The sequence below is a fragment of the Salvia miltiorrhiza genome, chromosome 2 (assembly GCF_028751815.1).
Source record: "Salvia miltiorrhiza cultivar Shanhuang (shh) chromosome 2, IMPLAD_Smil_shh, whole genome shotgun sequence".
In the NCBI taxonomy this organism is placed as follows: Eukaryota; Viridiplantae; Streptophyta; class Magnoliopsida; order Lamiales; family Lamiaceae; genus Salvia; species Salvia miltiorrhiza.
The window spans coordinates 49,286,511-49,306,730 of record NC_080388.1 but is presented as its reverse complement, the minus strand read 5'-3'; the positions used below and the strand labels follow the sequence as shown (position 1 = coordinate 49,306,730).

At 34.9% G+C, this 20,220-nt stretch overlaps 1 protein-coding gene across 1 annotated transcript; it reads left to right on the top strand.

Annotated features, from left to right (window-relative positions):
- The first annotated feature begins 7,026 nt into the window (after nucleotides 1-7,026).
- Nucleotides 7,027-13,907, top strand: LOC131009653 (uncharacterized). Its single transcript, XM_057937065.1, has 5 exons — nucleotides 7,027-7,574; nucleotides 7,706-7,930; nucleotides 8,013-8,156; nucleotides 12,054-13,121; nucleotides 13,487-13,907. Exons 1-5 carry the CDS (start codon nucleotides 7,095-7,097, stop codon nucleotides 13,775-13,777), a joined length of 2,208 nt encoding a protein of 735 aa, XP_057793048.1. The 5' UTR covers nucleotides 7,027-7,094; the 3' UTR covers nucleotides 13,778-13,907.
- Nucleotides 13,908-20,220: the final 6,313 nt, after the last annotated feature.

The window sequence follows — 20,220 nt, the reverse complement described above, 5'->3', positions numbered from 1 at the left end:
TAAATTTGAAGCATCCATATTCCTGCAAAAATATTAAATAAGCCGAAGACTTCTGACAATAACAGTAAATCTAATTTTACATTTCCAAATTCCAACCATCTAAATTCATATTAACAGTAAATAAAATCAAATCGAAGACCACTTATAATATATCTCACTAGATATTTGACAACTAACATGTGCATTTCTCATTTGTTTTATGCTGCAACTATTGTCCCACTTTTGTTTTATGTACAATAAAATATTAATTAAATATATAGCAAAGTTGCAAGAATGAGAATCAAATTAGGATATCCAATTATTATTGCTAAGATATTCGTATAGTTCACAAACATATCATATTTCTAGTATTTTGATTTAGAGCTCATATTAATACGTGGAGGAAATATGGATCTGCCCAATAACTATAGCAAGGCATCTGTCAAATATGCTACCAAGAATTAAAAGTATACTACAACATACATCACATTCACCAATGCAGCTATTAGATTTCATAAAACACTAGATTTCTTAAACAGAAATCACATTCAGCAATATGTAACATCTGCGTTCTTGCAATAACTCCAAAAATGAAGTAGTGGCGCTGCAGAGGAGAGGGAAGGGGAGATTTCTTAAACAGACATCACATACTAACCTGCTAGTATACGGCAGCAGCAGACGACAGATGGAGGAGAGGCGACGCCGTGGCAGGGTGCTGGCGACTGAAGACGAGCGACGTTAGTTGCTGGCGAGTGGCGACGGGCAGCCCGCAACGGAGAAGACGGACCGCTGTAGCCTGCAGGCGCAGCGTCCGTGGAGAAGAAAGAGAGGGGTTTTTTTTTCTTCCAGATTTCAAAATGAAGGAGCGGCGCGGCGCCTTAGTTAGAAATTAGAATTAGGGTTACAATTCTTTTTACTTTTTTTTAAAAAGGGTTAAAAAGTTAGATATTACAAAAATTATAATTAAAATATAATATCCTATATATATAGTGTATATATATATACACGTTAGAATTAGAATTTGTTTTTGAAAGGAGTGTTACAATTAGATGCTAGATATTATAAAATTATAATTAAAATATTATATTAGAAATGTGGACAGAACAACGACGTGAATGTAGGAACCGATGCAAGAGTTAGACTCTTTCTCCGTAAGACAAAATTGTCCCGCACAGTACACACAGTTTGATGGCAAATGTCCCCAAGATACAACGGTTTTAACGAGTACGAGACCTTGTACTAGGAACTCGAACTTCCAGCGAACTACAGAATACTCGGGACTTGAGTATGAACTAGAAGAGAGAATGAATAATATTAATTATCTGAATTAATTTTGGTGTGTCTAATCTCACTTTGCAGGGCTGTATTTATAGGAGAAGGAAGGGTGCGATCAAGAGGTGTCTGCCAGGAGGTGGCTGTTCGAACCAACCAATGGTCCGAACCATCGCACTGGTTCGGTCAAAGGGTGCGAGCCAACCACCCCCACCTCACCAGTCTGATCCAACCGCTGCCACGTCAGCAACCTCATCCACCCAGATTCCTTATCCGCCACGCGGTGCCACATCACCGAGCCACATGTTCCACGTCACTGCCACGTCACACGAGCCACCGTTTCGTTTGTCAAAACTAAAGGCTCCTCAAAGCTCCTCGCGACGACGCGAACGAGCGAAGTGCGCCTACAAAGCGCCCATTGCGACAAGTGCGACGTGCTCGGCCTCGGCCTCGGACTCGGAAGGTGCTTCCTCGTAGGAATTTGAGTTTTAGCCTTAAAAGGCTAAGTCAAAATCCACTTGGGTGCACCATAAGGTCCACCATAGAGAAACACACTTGATTGTTCCTTTATGGTGGAGAGCACTTTATAAATAGCTTTCAACTTCCTTATTTTTCCAATGTGGGATGTGGGATGACACTCCACATTTCCATTTTCAATGGCTATCTTTTGGCATTTAATTACTCATTCAATTCTTAATAGATTTGAACAAGTAAATATACCAAATTAATCTACTCAAAATGTAGATTCCAAATATGCCATTTAATCCCATTAATTACAAAGTAATTATGGACTAATTAAGCCATTTATTCCAACAGCCTGCAGGCGCAGCGTCCGTGGAGAAGAAAGAGAGGGGTTTTTTTTTTCTTCCAGATTTCAAAATGAAGGAGCGGCGCGGCGCCTTAGTTAGAAATTAGAATTAGGGTTACAATTCTTTTTACTTTTTTTAAAAAGGGTTAAAAAGTTAGATATTACAAAAATTATAATTAAAATATAATATCCTATATATAGTGTATATATATATACACGTTAGAATTAGAATTTGTTTTTGAAAGGAGTGTTACAATTAGATGTTAGATATTATAAAATTATAATTAAAATATTATATTATATTATATATATATATATATATATATATATATATATATATAGAATCGAATATCATAATTTCATATTCGTATTCGTATAATAATCGAATCGAATCGAATATTTGTTATCGAATACGAATAGGGCAATTTCGAATCGAATCTCGAATCGAACAAAAATATTTGATTCGTTTACAACCCTACTCCGGTCCCATGCTAGGCACATGATTTGCAAATGGGATCCTTTGTCCTAAATGTAGTGTGTATTAATGTATCATTGTTAATTTTTTTATATAATTATTTATTATTTATTATTTAATTTTAATTTATTATGCTTTAATATAATATAAAAATAATTAACAAGGATTCACTCATCCAATTAGGATTTATAATTATATTTTTTTATATTTAGTTGAATTAATAATAGATTATTTGAGTTCATTAATTCAAAGTTAGGATATATAATTTTTTAAATTCCAATTTTTAGTGATAAATATTAATTAAACTTCATAATATAATAATAATTTTTATTTTTATAAAAAATAATTATATAAAAAAAAAATTAAAAGTGGTATACGATGGTAGTCACACGAGATGCTGGGACAGATGATCCTATCTTCATAATTTGTAGCACTCACACCGTATGAAGTCCAAAATTAATTTTTGAATTGAAAAATCCGAATTCAAATAAAATAAAACAGGCCCAATTAAAATTTTGATGAAGCCCAATATTTTGATTATCCATCCTCAACAATTATTAGCTCATGGATTAATAAAATTTGCTTTGTTAATTCTGATGAATGATTTGAAAGTTTGAATTTTTTTCATGACTTTTAGACATTCTGTTAATGTAAAATTAGTTTTCTACTCCATCGGTCCCATTACGAATGTCTCATTATTTTTAAGCATAAAAATTAAGAATTATATAATAAATAAATAAAATAAATTGATATAAAAATATTTAAATATTAAGTATAAAGAGAGAATATATTATCAAAAAAAAGAATGAGACATTTGTAATGAAATGAAAAGAGTATTATATTATCATTATATAAACAATTCAACAGTATCTGTAGATATACTTTTTGAACTAAGGATTGGATCTGTCATTGTACTTGCCGTGTTTAAAACAATTCTATGTGCATATTTTTAGCAGCAAGTTTAAGGATAATGTCTATGCGATTCTTGTGGATATACTCCACATCAAATCTTCAGATTTTATTAAGTATTACTCCTTCCGTCCCATCGAGCTTGAGTCGTATTCCTTTTCGGGTTGTCCCACCGAGCTTGAGTCATTTCATTTTTTGGCAAAAATTAGGCAATTTAAAGCACCAATTTACAAAACTAATTGCACCCCTTATTACATTCTCTCTCCTACTTTATCACTTTATTAAATTATCTCTCATACTTTATCACTTTTATACTACACATTTAAAATACTAATCTAGTAATCTACAACTTCTTAATTCTCGTGCCCAAAAAAACGCCTCCGTCCCACCGAGCTTGAAGCGTTTCTTTTGGGCACGAGAATTAAGAAGTTGTATATTAGTGTTTTAAGTGTGTAGCAAAAAAGTGATAAAGTAGGACAGAAAAGGTAATAAAGTGATAAAGTAAGAGAAATAATGTAATAAAGTGATAAAAAAGTAGGAGAGAGAAGGTAATAAGGGGTGCAATTAGTTTTATAAATTAGTGCTTTAAATTGCCTAATTTTTGTCCAAAAAGGAAATGACTCAAGCTCGGTGGGACAGCTCGAAAAGGAATACGACTCAAGCTCGGTGGGACGGAGGGAGTATTAGATTGCAATTATAGATACACTCTATTATCCTCGTTGGAGTTTTATTCAAGACATAATTGTTTTTAGGATTTGCCTATGTAAAGAGAGGGAGATAAACGATTTTTTTGTCGCTTTTATTGATATTCTATTGACCTTTTGTAGAATATATTCGTTCCTATTACCGGTTCATACAGTGCGTGTGTGTGTGAACTTGTTTGTCGCTTGTTTCATCTTATAAGCGAGGTTGTTCTCTTTTGGTTTGTTTTGTTCTTTCACCAACCCATTTGTGGAAGATTAATTTGTTGGGTTTAGGTGGTGAATCTGCGGCATTCACACTTAGAGAGTAACTCGTTGTCTTGCTCTAAATTATTAATCATTTGTGGAGTTTTGGGAAGATATAGAGGCATAGTAAGGTCGAGTCTTATCGTGTAGGTTCTTTATATATCTTGACTTTATTTAGTGGATAATTTATCATGGACGTGCCCCACAGAGATAGGTGTTTTATCACCGAATTGGCTAATCATTCTTGGTGCATTCTTCTTTATTTTAGTACAATCTATGATATTATATCTGTACACGTGCTTACTTTTCTTGTGTGCAAGATTTAATGTGTTTGGATAGGTAACAATCTCACGTTGTATGCACAGATTTTCTTTTATACAATAATTGAGTCTGTGATTGATAATTCGGTCCCATCTAATCACTCAACTGAATGATTATTTATCAGTCCTCTATCAATATTATCTATTCAATCCACTAAAATAGATATGATTGATATGATTTAAGAATGATTAAATAATCTACCAAACTTTAAGGTGATATATAATCGCTCAATTGCTTGATTAGAGTACAAACTTAGTTATCCATCACGAGCCCAGTTGTGCAAACCAAACACTTGATTAAGTTGAATTGCTTTATCAATCATGGCTTATCACTCAAATCAAACGCATCCTATTAGATCTAAAATTGTGATTAGATCAGATAAATTAATACTCCTTTCTTTTTATTATTATTGTCTCATTTATTATTCTTGAATTGTCTCATTATTATTGTCTTAATTCTTATGTCCAAAAATAAACATTATTTAATAATAGAAGGGAAGGAGTATAATTTACTAGAGCAGGTTTATGGCTTGGGCACAAAGTCATCAAATTTTTAGTCAACTATGTTGCCCCCTCACACAACTATAATCATTTAATTTTCTTAAGAGTGCCAGCTTTCATATTATATAATATGAATTTGATCAGTCCCAATAAAACAAAGTTAATATCTAAAGGGCAAACAAAAGGTTATTCATTGGGTATTCGTGATTTTTTAAATTAAAAGTTTTAGAGTTGAATTATATCAATGTTCTATAGATTTGAATCTGACTATGAATTTTATGAACGAAAAAAAAACAGAGTAAATTTCTAATTTTAAAATATCAATACACATGTATGATTTACATTATGCTACTTATCAATTAAATACTAAAAAGGTGTTGCAATATTATATCATCAGAACTTCGGATACATTTTTGCAATTACTATTTTTTAATGGGACAAAATGATATAATACTCATTTTAAAAGATAAAATCTAAAAAGTATCCATTTTTAATAAAGGGTAAATATCATGAAAACCCTCAGAATGTTTTCTAAACCCTCAAACTACTAGATTTTTATCAAATATATTCCACATTTATTTTCCGATCACAAAAAACGTGATGTGGCTCGCCGGATGCCACAATGTAATTTATATTCTATTTTTCTAAAATGCAATGACAAAACGCCGTCGTTTCGTACCATATCAGTTTTAAAAAATCCACTCTGAAATTTAGAATTCACTCCTATCGTGTTTGAAATTCACGCTAATAACCTAAACTTATGGATAAACATGATAGAATATGGTACGAAACGAAGTCGTTTTTTTCCATGTTATTTAAAAAAAATAGAATATAAATTACATTGTGGCATCTGGCGAGCCACATCACGTTTCTGGTAATCAAAAAATAGATGCGGGATATATTTGATAAAAACCTAATAGTTTGAGGGTTTAGAGAACATTTCAAAAGTTTCAGGGTATTTTTGATAAAGTGGATATAGTTTAGGGGTTTTCATGATATTTACCCTTTAATAAAACATATAAATATACTCATTTAAGACATTTTTACCTTTATGTCAAACATTAATGTATTTTGCACTGATGCTCGACTTATAATCGACAAATATCGAGTATTAGTGTATTTTCTAAGCATTAGTGTATTTTCTAAGCGCTCAACTACTAATGCTCGATTGCTCGACTCGCAATGGTTGAGCATGTCGAATATTGGTGTATTTAACATTATTGCTCGACTCACAGAAGTTGAGCATGTCAAGCATTAAGATATTTATTACAAATATGCTAATGCTCGATATATTCGACTCGCAATGTTTGAATATGTCGAGCATGAATGTATTTATCACCAATGCTAGCCATGCATTAGTCGAGCATGTCGAGCAAAGTTTGCGATTTCAGCAAATTTTGTGAGTTAAATAAGGGTAATTTTGTCTTTTCAAACTCAAAATGGATAATTTTATAGTTTTCTTTTGTAGTGGACTTTTTTTTCTTTTTTTTTCTTTAAGAATGGGTAAAAACAACCATTAACCCTTTTTTAAATGTATCAATACTACCTTTTAATTTGGAGCAATCACGACATTCTCATTTTTGTAATTGAAATTTATCTCAGAAACAATGCCGTTTCAACCCCAAAAAACATTGAAAGTGTTGAAATTGCAAGAGATCATATGCCGGAACTATAACTTTTTGGTGTCTAAATTACAAAATGTAATAATTTATTGTGCAATTAACTAAAAAAAAAAAAAAAACATAGTTGTAGTTGCATGATAACGGGAAAGAGAGGGAAGACCCGGGGATAGACAAAGTGAAGAGAGAATGAGTCTCAAATTTGGGCACCAAGAAAAGTTTTGAACATATATATGAGCAATGCATCAAAAATAATCTCAAGAAATGGAGGAGGACAGAATCAGCCAACTCCCAGATGCAATTCTTCAACAAATCTTGTCCTTGATCGACATCAATCAAGCCGTTGAGACAGCCGTTCTCTCCTCAAGATGGAAAAACCTCTGGTTTTCCCTCTCCGATCTCAACTTCCACCTCAGCCGCTTCCCTCACTTCATCTCCAACTTCCTCTCTAATCGCGACGACGCCGCCCCCATCCGCAACTTCCACCTCTCATTGGACACCGGTGGGCCGGTCCACGAATTCGTGGAGGAATGCGCGTACTACGCCGTCAGTCACGGCGTCCAATCCCTCCGCCTCCACGCTCCCGGCGGCCCACTTCTGAATCTCCCTGCCGCGTTTTTCGCCTCGACAACGCTGCGGGAGCTCCATCTCAGACAATTTAGCGGCGGGATTTCTCTACCTGGAAACTTCTGTTTACCACATCTGAAAACCCTGTATCTTGAAAGCACTCGCTTCTTCAAACATGTTTCCTGTATACTATCCTCAAGGAGCCGTTTTCGCGCTTCCCGGAGCTCGAGAAGCTCACCCTGCGCCGGTGTATGCTGTATAGGCTTGTCGTTAAGGCTCCCAAGCTTAGATTTCTTGAAATTATTCAGGAAAGATTGGAGATGGAAGAGATTTCTGCTCCATTGCTAACTTGGTTTAGATATGAGGGGCACTATCCTTTTGAATGTCCCAATGTTAATCTCCCAGTGTTGGAGGAAGTCAATTTGGACATTTATAAAAGATTCTACGAGGAAGGGATGCGTGTGAAATGTGTTAGGATGCTTCAACAACTTGGAAATGCTACCACTGTTGCATTAACTCTGGACATCCTCAAGGTAACTATATATCTGTGTCTCTCTCATGCATATATATATACACACTAGTGCTTACTTGTATGCTTGTTTTTCAAACTGAAAGGTTCTAGGAAAGGATCGTAGTTTGATTGAGCAAAAGCCTTGTCCATTTCCGTACCTGAAATGTCTGAAATTGATGAAAGGGCGTCGCGAAATTCCTACGGTGCTACAGAGCGTGATGAAGAGTACTCGGGAGACGAAGACGACAGTGATGATGAACTGGAACTCCCGCAGCTGTTTGGAATAGAAGATGAAACATAATTATCAAGTTTGATTTTCGCATCATCCACTAGCTTGCACAACCTGGCGGACTCAATTTCTAAACCTGAAATACCAATATCAACAATCTTTACAATATTATCTCTCCTTTTTTTTTTTTAATCCCAGACTTCTAAACCAAAAAATATAGGTAATTGTTTCTTCATCTTTTGGCATTGGGTATCAAACACGACAAGATGAAAAAGACAATTACCATGCTTCTCTGGTGTTGGGATATGCTTCTTTTAAAATGTTTTCTAGTCTAGCACTTCTGAAGTTGTTTAATTTGTTGTATTTGGAGCTTTATCTTTTAATCCCATCTCATTCCTTGTTCGAGGCAAAATTTTAAGGGTTAATCGCACAAAATATCATTAATTTTGCCCGAATTTCATTTTTCCCATAATTTTAAATATATATATATATATATATGTATATGTATATATATTTTTATCATAGATTGAATTAGTTGTTCATTTTTCCCATGATTTTTAGCTCCGGTAACCGGAAAGTTGACGTGGCACTGATGTGGATTTAAATTTAGGGTTAATTGCACCAAATATCACCAACTTTGTCCGAATTTCATTTTTCTCATAATTTTAAAAAATTCATTTTTTTTTATCACAGATTGAATTAGTCGTTCGCTTTTTTTCCATAATTTTTAGCTCCGGTGACCGGAAAGTTGACGTGGCGCTGATGTGAATTTAAATTTACACATAACATTGATGTGGAATATATATTAATTTAAAATTACTCAAATAACAAAATCACACAAAAAGGCCTAATATCACTTAAGCTCTATTTACCACCTAAATCTTAAACAAGCTCGTATCGTATCTGATCATATGCTCAACAATCAACATGCTGCTGCTTAAGGGTCCCAAATTTTTGGGGGTTCAATTTTTTTGAATTTTTTTAATAATATGTATATATAAATTATTTTTTCTTAATAATAAAAATAAAATTTCAAAGCATATATTCGTCTTATGAAAGTTCTTTCCGTCATTTAGATTACACTATTAATGTTGATTTTTTTGTGCATTCTCAAATACTTTTTTGGTTGAAAACTCTTTTGAATAATTGGTCAAAAAAAATATTATGTTAATATATTGTTACTGTGACGTTAATATATATATATATATATAGAGAGAGAGAGAGAGAAAGGTTAAACAGAGAATGATAAATATGTAGAGAATAGAGAATTAATCTGGAGCATCCAAATCTGTCAATCCAAGGGTTCAAATTTTATGCTGATTTTATTCCATAATTATAGCGAAAAGGATATATTTGTAATTGGACAATTATATTAATATCATGAATTAAGATTAACATATCCTAAATTATCTCTTTAATTTTTGGTAATATCTTATACTGCCATATCTTCTTATTTTTATTTTAATTTCGTCCATATCTGATATTTTCAATATATCATTCACGCTAATCTCTCCAAATTATATGAAACTTTCACATTTCTTTCTCTCTCCAATTTATTCAGCCCCCTCCCCCATTCGAATATATTATTAATGTGTTCGTAATTGTTTTCGGCCTGTTCAAAAAGTTCAAATGTTAAATATTTTATATCAGTAAAAAATATTCGAATATTTTTGTTTAGATGTTCGTAATTTTATTAAGATTGTTCGAAATGCTATATGTTAAATATTTTATGTTAGTAAGAGAAATTCAAATAGTTTATTTAGATGTTCGTAAATTTTTAAAGCATGTTCAAACGGTTTATTCAGCCGGCGCCGCACTAATCTGTAAATGTGTAACATAATATCATTAGTACATTTCGAACAGACCTTACAAATATTTGAACAGACTAACTAGCTTAAAGAACACAACAACACCTATGAAATGAAACTCCATTTGATAACAGCATTAGTACATTTCGAACAGAAATCACAACTATTTGAACAGACACATTTATACAAAGAACACAACAACTATAAACAGCAAAATTCCCCAGACCAAAAAATGCACACCAAACGGATTCTCCCAAAATTATCTAGTTTTCTAGTTTTTGCTTAGAACCTATTTTTTGCTTAGAACCCTGTGAGACACAAGGCCGGCGCTGCTCCTAAAGTCCATAAAATGTGGCCCAAGGTCCACAAGTCAATTTTGCCACATCTATAGACAAGAGTATTGGAGTGAGCATAAATAACAATCATATATATATATATATATATAGAATTTGTAGCTATCTCATACTCTCAATACTGCAATATCTCAATCGAAATTAGTCCATGAAACAATGGCGAAAGCTTGTAAATGTCAAACTTATTTGGTATCTAAATAAAAAAATTACAAAATGAACAGGGAGTAATTTATTCACAACTAACCGAAAATAATCATACATACTTGCTTGACAAGGGGAAGAGAAAAACCCGGCAATAGACGTGCACTAAAAGTGAATGCAGAATTTGTTTTTAGTGACGATTGAAATTTAGATACCAAGAAATTAAACTCTCACATATCAATTACCAAGAAGATGAGAATCAATTACAATTCATCATATAAAAAAAATGGAGGAAGACAGAATGAGCCAACTCCCAGATCCAATTCTCCTTGATCGACATCAATCAAGCCACTTCAACCACACCCGCGAAGCCTCCCACCCCTTCCCTCACTTCGTCTCCAACTCGCAACTTCCACCTCTCTTTCCACACCAGTTGGCCGCTCCACGAGGACCAGGAATTCGTGAGCTACGCCATCAATCCCTCCGCCTCCACTGCAATAACCCACGCACCGAGCTCGAGCTCAGGCAGTTCAGCTGCGGGATTTATGTACCTGGACAGTTTCGTTTACCACTCTTGAAAACCTTTTATCTTGACAGCTATCTGCTCGTCCATGGTGGTGAACTGTATAGATTTAGTTGAGCAAAGCCCTTGTCCATTCCCCTACTTGAAATGTCTGAAATTGATCAAACTTCCACGAGCGTATTGAACTACTTGACAGTGGGAACTTGGTCGTTGATGGTGTGGATGTGGTTGAAGAGAATTCGGATGACCAAGACGACAGTGATGATCAACTGCAACTCCAACTGCTGTTTCGAACATAATTGTAGTCTCGTATACGAAATTTTGACATGTTTGACTAGCTTCTTTCGCTCAAATTTGGACAAGATCGATGGTGGAGAAATATCAATATCAACAATCTTTACAATGTTCTCTTGTTTTTTCGTGCTCAACCACAAAATATTGATTTGATTCATATAATATGTTTTCTAATGCACTCTTACAGATTAAAAGATAAAATTTACATGTAATTATATTAGTGGGTAGTATAATTTATCTTTGTTATATCAAAATGGATATATACTATTTTGGCTCTTTCATAATTACCTCTACTATATAACTTATAAAGACAGAAATATTGCGTGAGCAGGCCAGCTTGTAATTTTAACTATGAATTTTGATATCTATTGCGCGTTAGTAAAACTAATTAAGGTTGGTGGCTTGGAGTAAAATAATGACTGTTGGAGAACTAATCGCAGATATATAATGAAAAATTGAACGATGCCATGGAGATGCGAAGATCAAAAAAACAAAAATGGAGATTTGAAGATAAATGGATCTACTCTGTTAAGACAGGGGCTGGTTCCAATTCGCCCTTTCTCTACCACGTTTCAACTTCAAAATGAATTACTATGAAAGTTTACATTGTTACAAGTCGAAAGTTAAAATCATTATGAAGATATCTTCAGATGATGCCAAAATTGGGAAATGATTTACTCGGTTAACCCAAAATAAAATAAGATATCACATACTTGCATGACAAGGGCAAAGAGTAAGACCCGGCAATATATAGACGTGCTTCGCTGAAAGTCAATTGAAATTGAAATGAAAAAAAAAAAAAAAACACACAGAATCAGTCAATATCCAAATTTGGTCACCAAGAAAACTCCTCACATATATATTTATTACCAAGAAGATTGATCCTCCCCCAAAATCAAAACTCATCATCAAAAATGGAGCAAGACAGAATCAGCCAACTCCCAGATGCAATTCTGCTACAAATTCTGTCGTGTATCGACACCAATCAAGCTGTTCAAACAAGCATTCTCTCCACGAGATGGAAAAACCTCTGCTTTTCCCTCTCCGACCTCCGCTTCCGCCTCAGCTGCTTCGCCGCCCACAGCCGCGCCACCTTAAAGAATCGCGAAGCTCTCTCCCACCGCTTCTCCCACTCCGTCTCCCACTTCCTCTCTCACCGCGACGGAGCCACCACCATCCGCAACTTCCACCTCTCATTCGAGCACAGCCATGATCTGCAGCTCTACGCAGACGCAGCATTCGTGGAGGAAAGCGTGCTCCACGCCATCGACCACGGCGTTCAGTCCCTCCGCCTCCAGCTGCGCTGCCGCCCCGAACTCACTCTCCCCGCCTCGTTCTTCGGCTCCACGACGCTGCGGGAGCTGGAGCTCAGGCAGCTGGGCTGCGTGATTTGTGTACCGGAGCAGTTCTCGTTACCACATTTGAAAACCCTGTATCTTGAAAGCTCTGCGTTCGTGAATGATGGTCAGTATTTGTCTTCCTTGAAGGAGCCGTTTTCAGGCTTCCCGGAGTTGGAGAAGCTTACTCTTCGCCAGTGTTCGGTTTATAGGCTTGTTGTCAAGGCTCCCAAACTTAGGTTTCTTGAAATTGTTCAGAAAAATTCGTATTATTATTCTGATCAGCTGATGGAGGAGATTTCTGCTCCGTTGCTTACTTGGTTTAGATACGAGGGTTATTTTCCTTTCGAATGTTCCAAGGTTAATCTCCCAATGTTGGAGGAGGTTTATTTGGATGTTCATAAAAAACTACAACCGCATAATAGATATGTATTTTTTGGTGAAAAAACCATGCTTCTGAAATGTGTTAGGATGCTTCAGCTACTTGGAAATGCTAAGATTGTTGCATTAACTTTGAGCACCCTCAAGGTAACTCTCTCTATTATATAATTAAGGTTAATCATAGTTTCTATTCCCAACTTTCAGCCTTCTCCAAAAATTTAAATATCCTTAATTTACGTTTACATTTCAAGAACCCTCAATTTTTGAAAAAGTTAGATTTATCCCATGTTACATAGCTGGATTCTAAAAGTTTAGGGCTTTTTCTATAATTAATTTTATAATTGCTGCAAGGATAAAAAAAAAAAAAATCCAAATTTGAGGGGTTTTGAAGTCAAAATGAGGATATTTTTCTAATATGATTGAAAGTTAGAGACATAAATTATAATTAACCCTATATAATTAATTATATATACTAGTGTTGCTAACCTGTTTGCGTGTTTGGGGCTGCAAAGGTTCTTGAAATGGACCGTGGTTTGCTTGAGCAAAGCCCTTGCCCATTTCCCTACATGAAATGTCTGAAATTGATGAAAGGGCGTCGGGAAATAGCGACGGTGCTGCGGAGAGTGTTGAATTACTTGACGGAGGAGAATTTGGTTTCGGAGTCATTACTGAAGGTGGAGTTACCTCAAGATGTGGTTGTGGTTGAAAAGAATTATGAAGACTTGTTTGAAGACAACAGTGATGAACAACAACTTGAACTGTTGTTTGGTATAGAACATGAAACATCATCGTCTGCAATCTGATCAAATACTTCCTCCGTCCCATTGATCATGTCTTGTTTACATTTTTCGGTTTGTCCTATTGATTTTGTTATGTTTCTGTTTTTAATAGTGATTTTACACTATAAATAATATGGTCTCACACCTTTACACACTTTTATTACACTAATTTAATTCTCCTTAATAACGTGCCCAAAAGAAATGGGATAAGTCTAATGGAACAGAGGGAGTATAAAATAACTTTCTCCGTCCCACTTCAAATGACCCTAAATTTTTCGACACGAAAATTAAGGATTGTGTGATAAATGTGTAAAGTGGTGGTGGGATCATCCAAAAAATAGTATTAAATATTTGTAAATTTGGATTGACTAATTTGAAAGGGGACAACCTAAAATATAATAAGGTATTTTGAAGCGGGACGGAGTAAATAATATTTTGGCTTGCCCCAAGAGCTTCTTACGCCCTAATTTGGACAAGATGGTGGAGTCAAGTTTTAAACCTGGCATATGTCAATATCAAAGAACTTTAAGAATATATTGATGACTGATGACTGTTGTTTTTATCTGATCTCTGGTGTTGATATGCTTCTTTTAATATGTTTTCTAGTATAGTTAGTTGGAGCGTTAAATTTTGGTCCCATCCCATTCCACGGGTGTATTTTATTTTTGTACTTTGATTTGGCTCTGTCTATGTTTCAATGATCACTTCAAAAAAGTTTTCCATCATCTACTCCAATCGCATAATATAAGGACTTGAAATATAATCGTTGAAACTTATATAATTTATTCAATTTATTGGTTCCCTAAAAAAAAAAAAGAATTCAACTTATTGGTGTTAATTATGTTGTATTTAGTGTTAACTTGTCGAAATTAATGTCAACATGTTTCTCTACTCCAATCTTCTCAGCCGGCTTTGCTAGCTAGTTCGAAAATCAAAGTTCTAGGACTGGAACAAAAATTTACTACTCCCTGCGTCCCATTAAAATTGGCTACATTTTCATTTTGGGTGTTCCAATAAAATTGACCACTTTCTAAAATTAGAAATATTTACTTTAATTAAGTCTAATTAATTAATCTAATTAAAAAATTTTAAATAAACTTAAACCCTAATTAAATAAAGGCACACACACCAAAAAAACACACACTCAGCCTCCCTCCCACCCCCACCCTCGCTGCCCACCCCCTGACCCCTGCCGCCCGCCGCTTGACCTCGCCGGACGACCACAGCGCCGGCCTGCTCTCTCTCTCTCTCTCAGCCTCCTCCTCCCTCGCCATCACCCCCAAAACTCCACCCTCTCTCTTCCTTCCCGTCACCACGCCGCTTCAGATCAGGCGATCCACACCGAGCCCTAGCCCTTTGTATTTCCGGCGAGTTTCCGCCGCTCCAACACCACCCTCTCCACACCAGCACCCCCGATTAACCAGAAATCGGGGCTAGGGCTGCGATCGACTGCGTGGCGGCTCATCTTCTCCAGCCATGCGATTTTGGGGGTTAGGGCTGCGATCGAAGTTATCTCCCGCGGCAATTCCAGCCACGGTGGCGCCGCTTCCTTTGGGGCTCGATGAGGATGATATCTGATCTTCAATTTTGGGGGATTTTACGTGTTTGATTTTGGGGGAAATTTTGAATTTTTAGGATTTGGAGATTGAGAGTGGTGGTTGTTGTTTTCAGATCTGAGGGTGGTCGGTGGTGGTGGTGCTCCAGTCGCCGGCTACAATTCCAGCCACGGCGGCGCCGCCTCCTTCGGTACAGCGATTCTTGGTTTGAATCGGCTGATTTTGTTGAGGAAATCACTGATTTTTCTTGGTTTGCATGTTGGTGAAAATTGGAACAGAAAATGGTTGGAATGGTTTGGCTTCTGGTTTGGTTTGGTTTGGTTTGGTTTTTGGCTATGCGTTGCTTTGTCTGGATAATCTGGTCGCCGGCGTCTCTGTCGCCGGTGCTGCCATCGCTGGAGTCGGCCAAATTTTTGGTGGAGGTTGAGAAGAAGACAAAGATTTAAGTTGAAGGAAATTTTAATTAATTTATTAATTTTGATGGACCACATTTAATTAAACACTAACTATCTCTTTCTTAATCTCTGGCCCGAAAATAATTTGGCCAACTTGAATGGACGGAGGGAGTATAATTTAGTATTTGTCAAATCGAACAATCCAAAAAGTTTGATTTGGAATAGAGGGGTTAATCTATTTGAAAATCAAAGTGGTGGTGGTGGTGGTGGGATCATCCAAAATATTAATTATAACACATTTTCACCACTCTCAATACACTCAACTACCTTTTCTCCACTTTTAATACACTTAACAATATTTTTTCTTAAAACCCATATCACTTTCTCCTATAAAGTTCTTTCATGGACGGAATAAGTATATTTTTATTTTTAATATGTTTTTTAATCTTTGTATAAATTTTAATTAATTTATATAAATGGAATAGAAGGAGTAATATATTCGACAACTAACCCATTTTTTTTTTACTTGAGGGACAATTAAGCCAAAATAAAAAAAATAAGTACATATTTGCAAGTTGCAAGATAATGGGAAGGAACGTGCTTCCCTGAATTGAAAGTCAATAAATAAAAAACAGAACCGGTCAAAAAATCAAATTGGGACACCGAAAAGACTATCACATATGCAATAACCAAGAAGCAAGAAGATTGTTGCATCAAAATTAATCATTCAATAAAAAATGGAGGAGGAAGACAGAATCCCAGACGCAATACTCCAACGAATCCTCTCGTTGATCCACACCAATCAAGCCGTTCAAACAACCATTCTCTCCACAAGATGTCTCCCATCTCCACTTCCACTTCAGTCTTCACCCGCCACACAATCTCTCTCCCACTTCCTCTCTCACCGCCACCCTCCGCAGCTTCCACCTCTCGCAGCTTCATTCGTGGAGGAATGCGTGCTCCACGCCGTCCAATCCCTCCGCCTCCATGGATCTGACGCTCCCCGCTGCGTTCTTCGCTGCACGAACGCTGCGGGAGCTTGAGCTCAGGCAGTTCCGCTACGTGATTTGTATGCCGAAGCAGCCATTGTCTTGAAAGCACTGCGTTCGTCAATATTATACCTTCGTGAAGGAGCCGTTTTCGGGCTTGCCGGAGCTAGAGAAGCTTACTCTGCGCCGGAGTTCGGCTTGTTGTGAAGGCTCCGAAGCTTAGGATTCTTGAAATTATTGATCAGGATAATACGTATTCTCATTTGATGGGGGAAATTTCTGTTACCTCGTTTAGATATGAGGATTATAAACCTTTGGATTGTTCCAAGATTAATCTCCCAATGTTGGAGAAACTTCACTTGAACATTACATAGAAAATGAAAGAATGATGGCTCTGAAATGTGTTAGGATGCTTGAGCAACTTGGAAATGCTAGATTGTTGCATTGACTTTGGACACCCTCAAGGTACCTAACTCTAGCTCTCTCAATCTCTCACATACAATTATGAATTATTCTTAAATTATAGTCCCAACTTTAATTCCATAATAACTTTTAGCTACAATTTGAGAAAATTGTTAAATTTGGCCTATACTTAACAAGGTTGTCAACTTAATGGCATGTGGATTAGAGTTTATCGGAAATTCGAAGAACTTGTGAAAACTTGAAAACTTGAGTCAGAAATCCAGCTACAAAACTCTAATTCACGCTAGCTTTAGTTGGACGAAAATTTTGACATAGATTATTAAATGAACAACATAAATAAGTATACAAGTTATATATGTATCTTTTCAAAATTCAAGCTAAAAAGTCACTACGAGACCAAAATTCAAGTATATTTTAAGAAGAACCCTATAATCTATACTAATGAAAAAAGTGTCTTAGGCACAAAATATCGATTGTCTATTATATCCCTATTAGTATTTATATTTAAGGGTAATTATGTAAATTATACTACTTTATGCATCCCATTACAAATGTCCCAGTTTTTAAAATGGGATGTCCTATTACAAATGTTTCATTTTCCCTTTTTAGCAAATAATTAAGAGACTAATTAATTATGGACCCACCACCTATCTGAGCTATCTCTCTATACCTACTTTTACAAATTTCAATTTATTTAGCTCTCTTTACCAACTCATTTTATCTACTAATTACACATCTCTTAATTTCTATGCCTAAAAATAATGAAACATTTGTAATGAGATGGAGGGAGTATTATATATTTAGAAAAATATATTAATTTATTAGATATTAAAATACATACTATAAATTTATTAATTAATTACATTATCTTATCCAAAATCTATTTGATATATATATATATATATATATATATATATATACTTAACTAGATAAATGAAAATAAATAAATAGGGTACATATCATGTATACATTGAATTGTATATAAATATTATCATACCTTGATATGTATGTGTTTGAAAATTCAGTATGAAATTTCTAAGAAAATACAATAAAATCTCAATAATTAATAATATGTTAATATATCGATAATTTAATAACTATCTAATCTATAAAAAAAATTCTTAATTTTGAAAATTACAATTTTAAATCAAGTTATATTTATTAAAAAATGAGACATAATATTTAAATTAAATAAATGCATATATCTATTATCAATTCATTGTGTGACTGATATTACTGAAGATCCTAATGATGATCAAGCTCAAAATGATTCAACAATAGACTCGTATTTTAACAAGTAACCATATAGTATTCATAGTTATAATATTTTAATATAATTCAAAAAAAGTTATAATATTTTAATAATTATTAATTTATAATATTAATGGGACCTATAAATTTACTAAGGGTTCTCTAAAATATTATTATTTTGTTAAAATTAATTATGTTTTGAATTGACTCAAGTTGGGATAAGAGAAATTTATTTAGTTTATAGAGTTTATTAATTTATTGAGTATTATTTTAAAGAGGTTTTACTATAATTGTAAATTCAAATAGATCAAATTGCTAATTAAAAAATTAAATAAATTATATCTGTATTTTTACTTTTATGCATTGATTACCCGTACACTATACCCTCTTTTAGGTATAGTTATATATAGGTATAGTTATATATATAAGCGTTCGCTAACATGTTAATTTGGTTATTTGGAACTGGAAATTAAGGTTGACACTTCAATGCACCCCCGCACGCGCCGCGTGGACTAGTCCATCATTGGATTGGGTTGGCTCTGATACCATGTTAGAAATGGATATTGGGCCCATTTCTCCCTTAAAAGGCCTTATAAGAGAGAAAGTTGCCTCACCATATAAAGTGGCTCATGCCACTATCTCCAATCCAATGTGGGACACTTCAATAGTGATGAACTATTTGACGGAGGGGACTTTGCATTTCGAGTCGTTGGTGGTGGAGTTATCTCAAGCTGTGGTTCTCGTTCAAAACAATGACGACCAACAATTTCAATGGTTGTTTGGATTAGAAGATGATGAAACATCATCGTCAAAAATGCAAAATTAATTTTTGACATTAGAGTGTTATCTTTTGGTCATATCCCATTCCTCGTATATTTAATTTTTCTTTTTAGTACTTCTTTTATTATATTTTGTCTATGTTTTAGTGAAGACCACATTTTTTATTTAAAAATAGTTTTACATCTTCTGCTCCAATAATTACCACATGTATTATAACATTTAATAGTTACTTTAATTAAGTCTATTTAAAAGTTATAAATTACATATGTATTATAATATTGCAAAAATATTTTTCTAGCCTGACAAAAACAAAACAAAGTCACTTTCCTGGAGTTCCCGTCTCCCAAGCAATGTGAATTGAAACCCAAACAATACAATTATATTGAAAATGATTTATAGAGGCTGTGATCGCCTGTGAGCGAGTGTATATAGGCTAGAAATCTACTACTATCATCTATCAGAATTGCTTTGCAAACTGAAGTTGCTTTTTTTTTTTTGGAAGCCCAAAGGAAATAATTGTACCTGGGGCTGTCGATCGATTCAGTTTCGATTATTCGTACCGTAATTTTCGATTATTCGAACTCAAAATATGTCATATTTCACTAATCGTTTTCGATTCGGTTAGTGAAATTTTCAGGTTTTGGGTGATCAGTTACCCAATAACCGATTCGGTTAACCGAATCAGTTATTTGAGTATTCGAACACCCATTTAAAAAATCAAAATTCAAATAAGGTGCAGATCCCATAGTCAATATTGGATCAAATAATTAAGCTCCCGAAGTCCAAAAAATTGAATGGCAAACAGAGTTGGCGACGAGACAAGACTGAAAAGTTGCATGAGGGCTGAATGGCCAGCAAGCAGGACGAGCAGCTGCATTGCAAAGCTTGGCATGATCTTCCGTGGGGCTAGATGGCGTGTGACGTTGATGCAACTTTCTTTACTGCCCCAGGTGCAACGAGAATTGTGATGGTGCTCAGGACTAACAAAGTTTTATACAGCTCGCACTTGTTGTTTCATGTTTGCCTGGTCGGAGTCGTGTTGAGAAAGGCAAAGCAATGAGAATTCGAGAGAC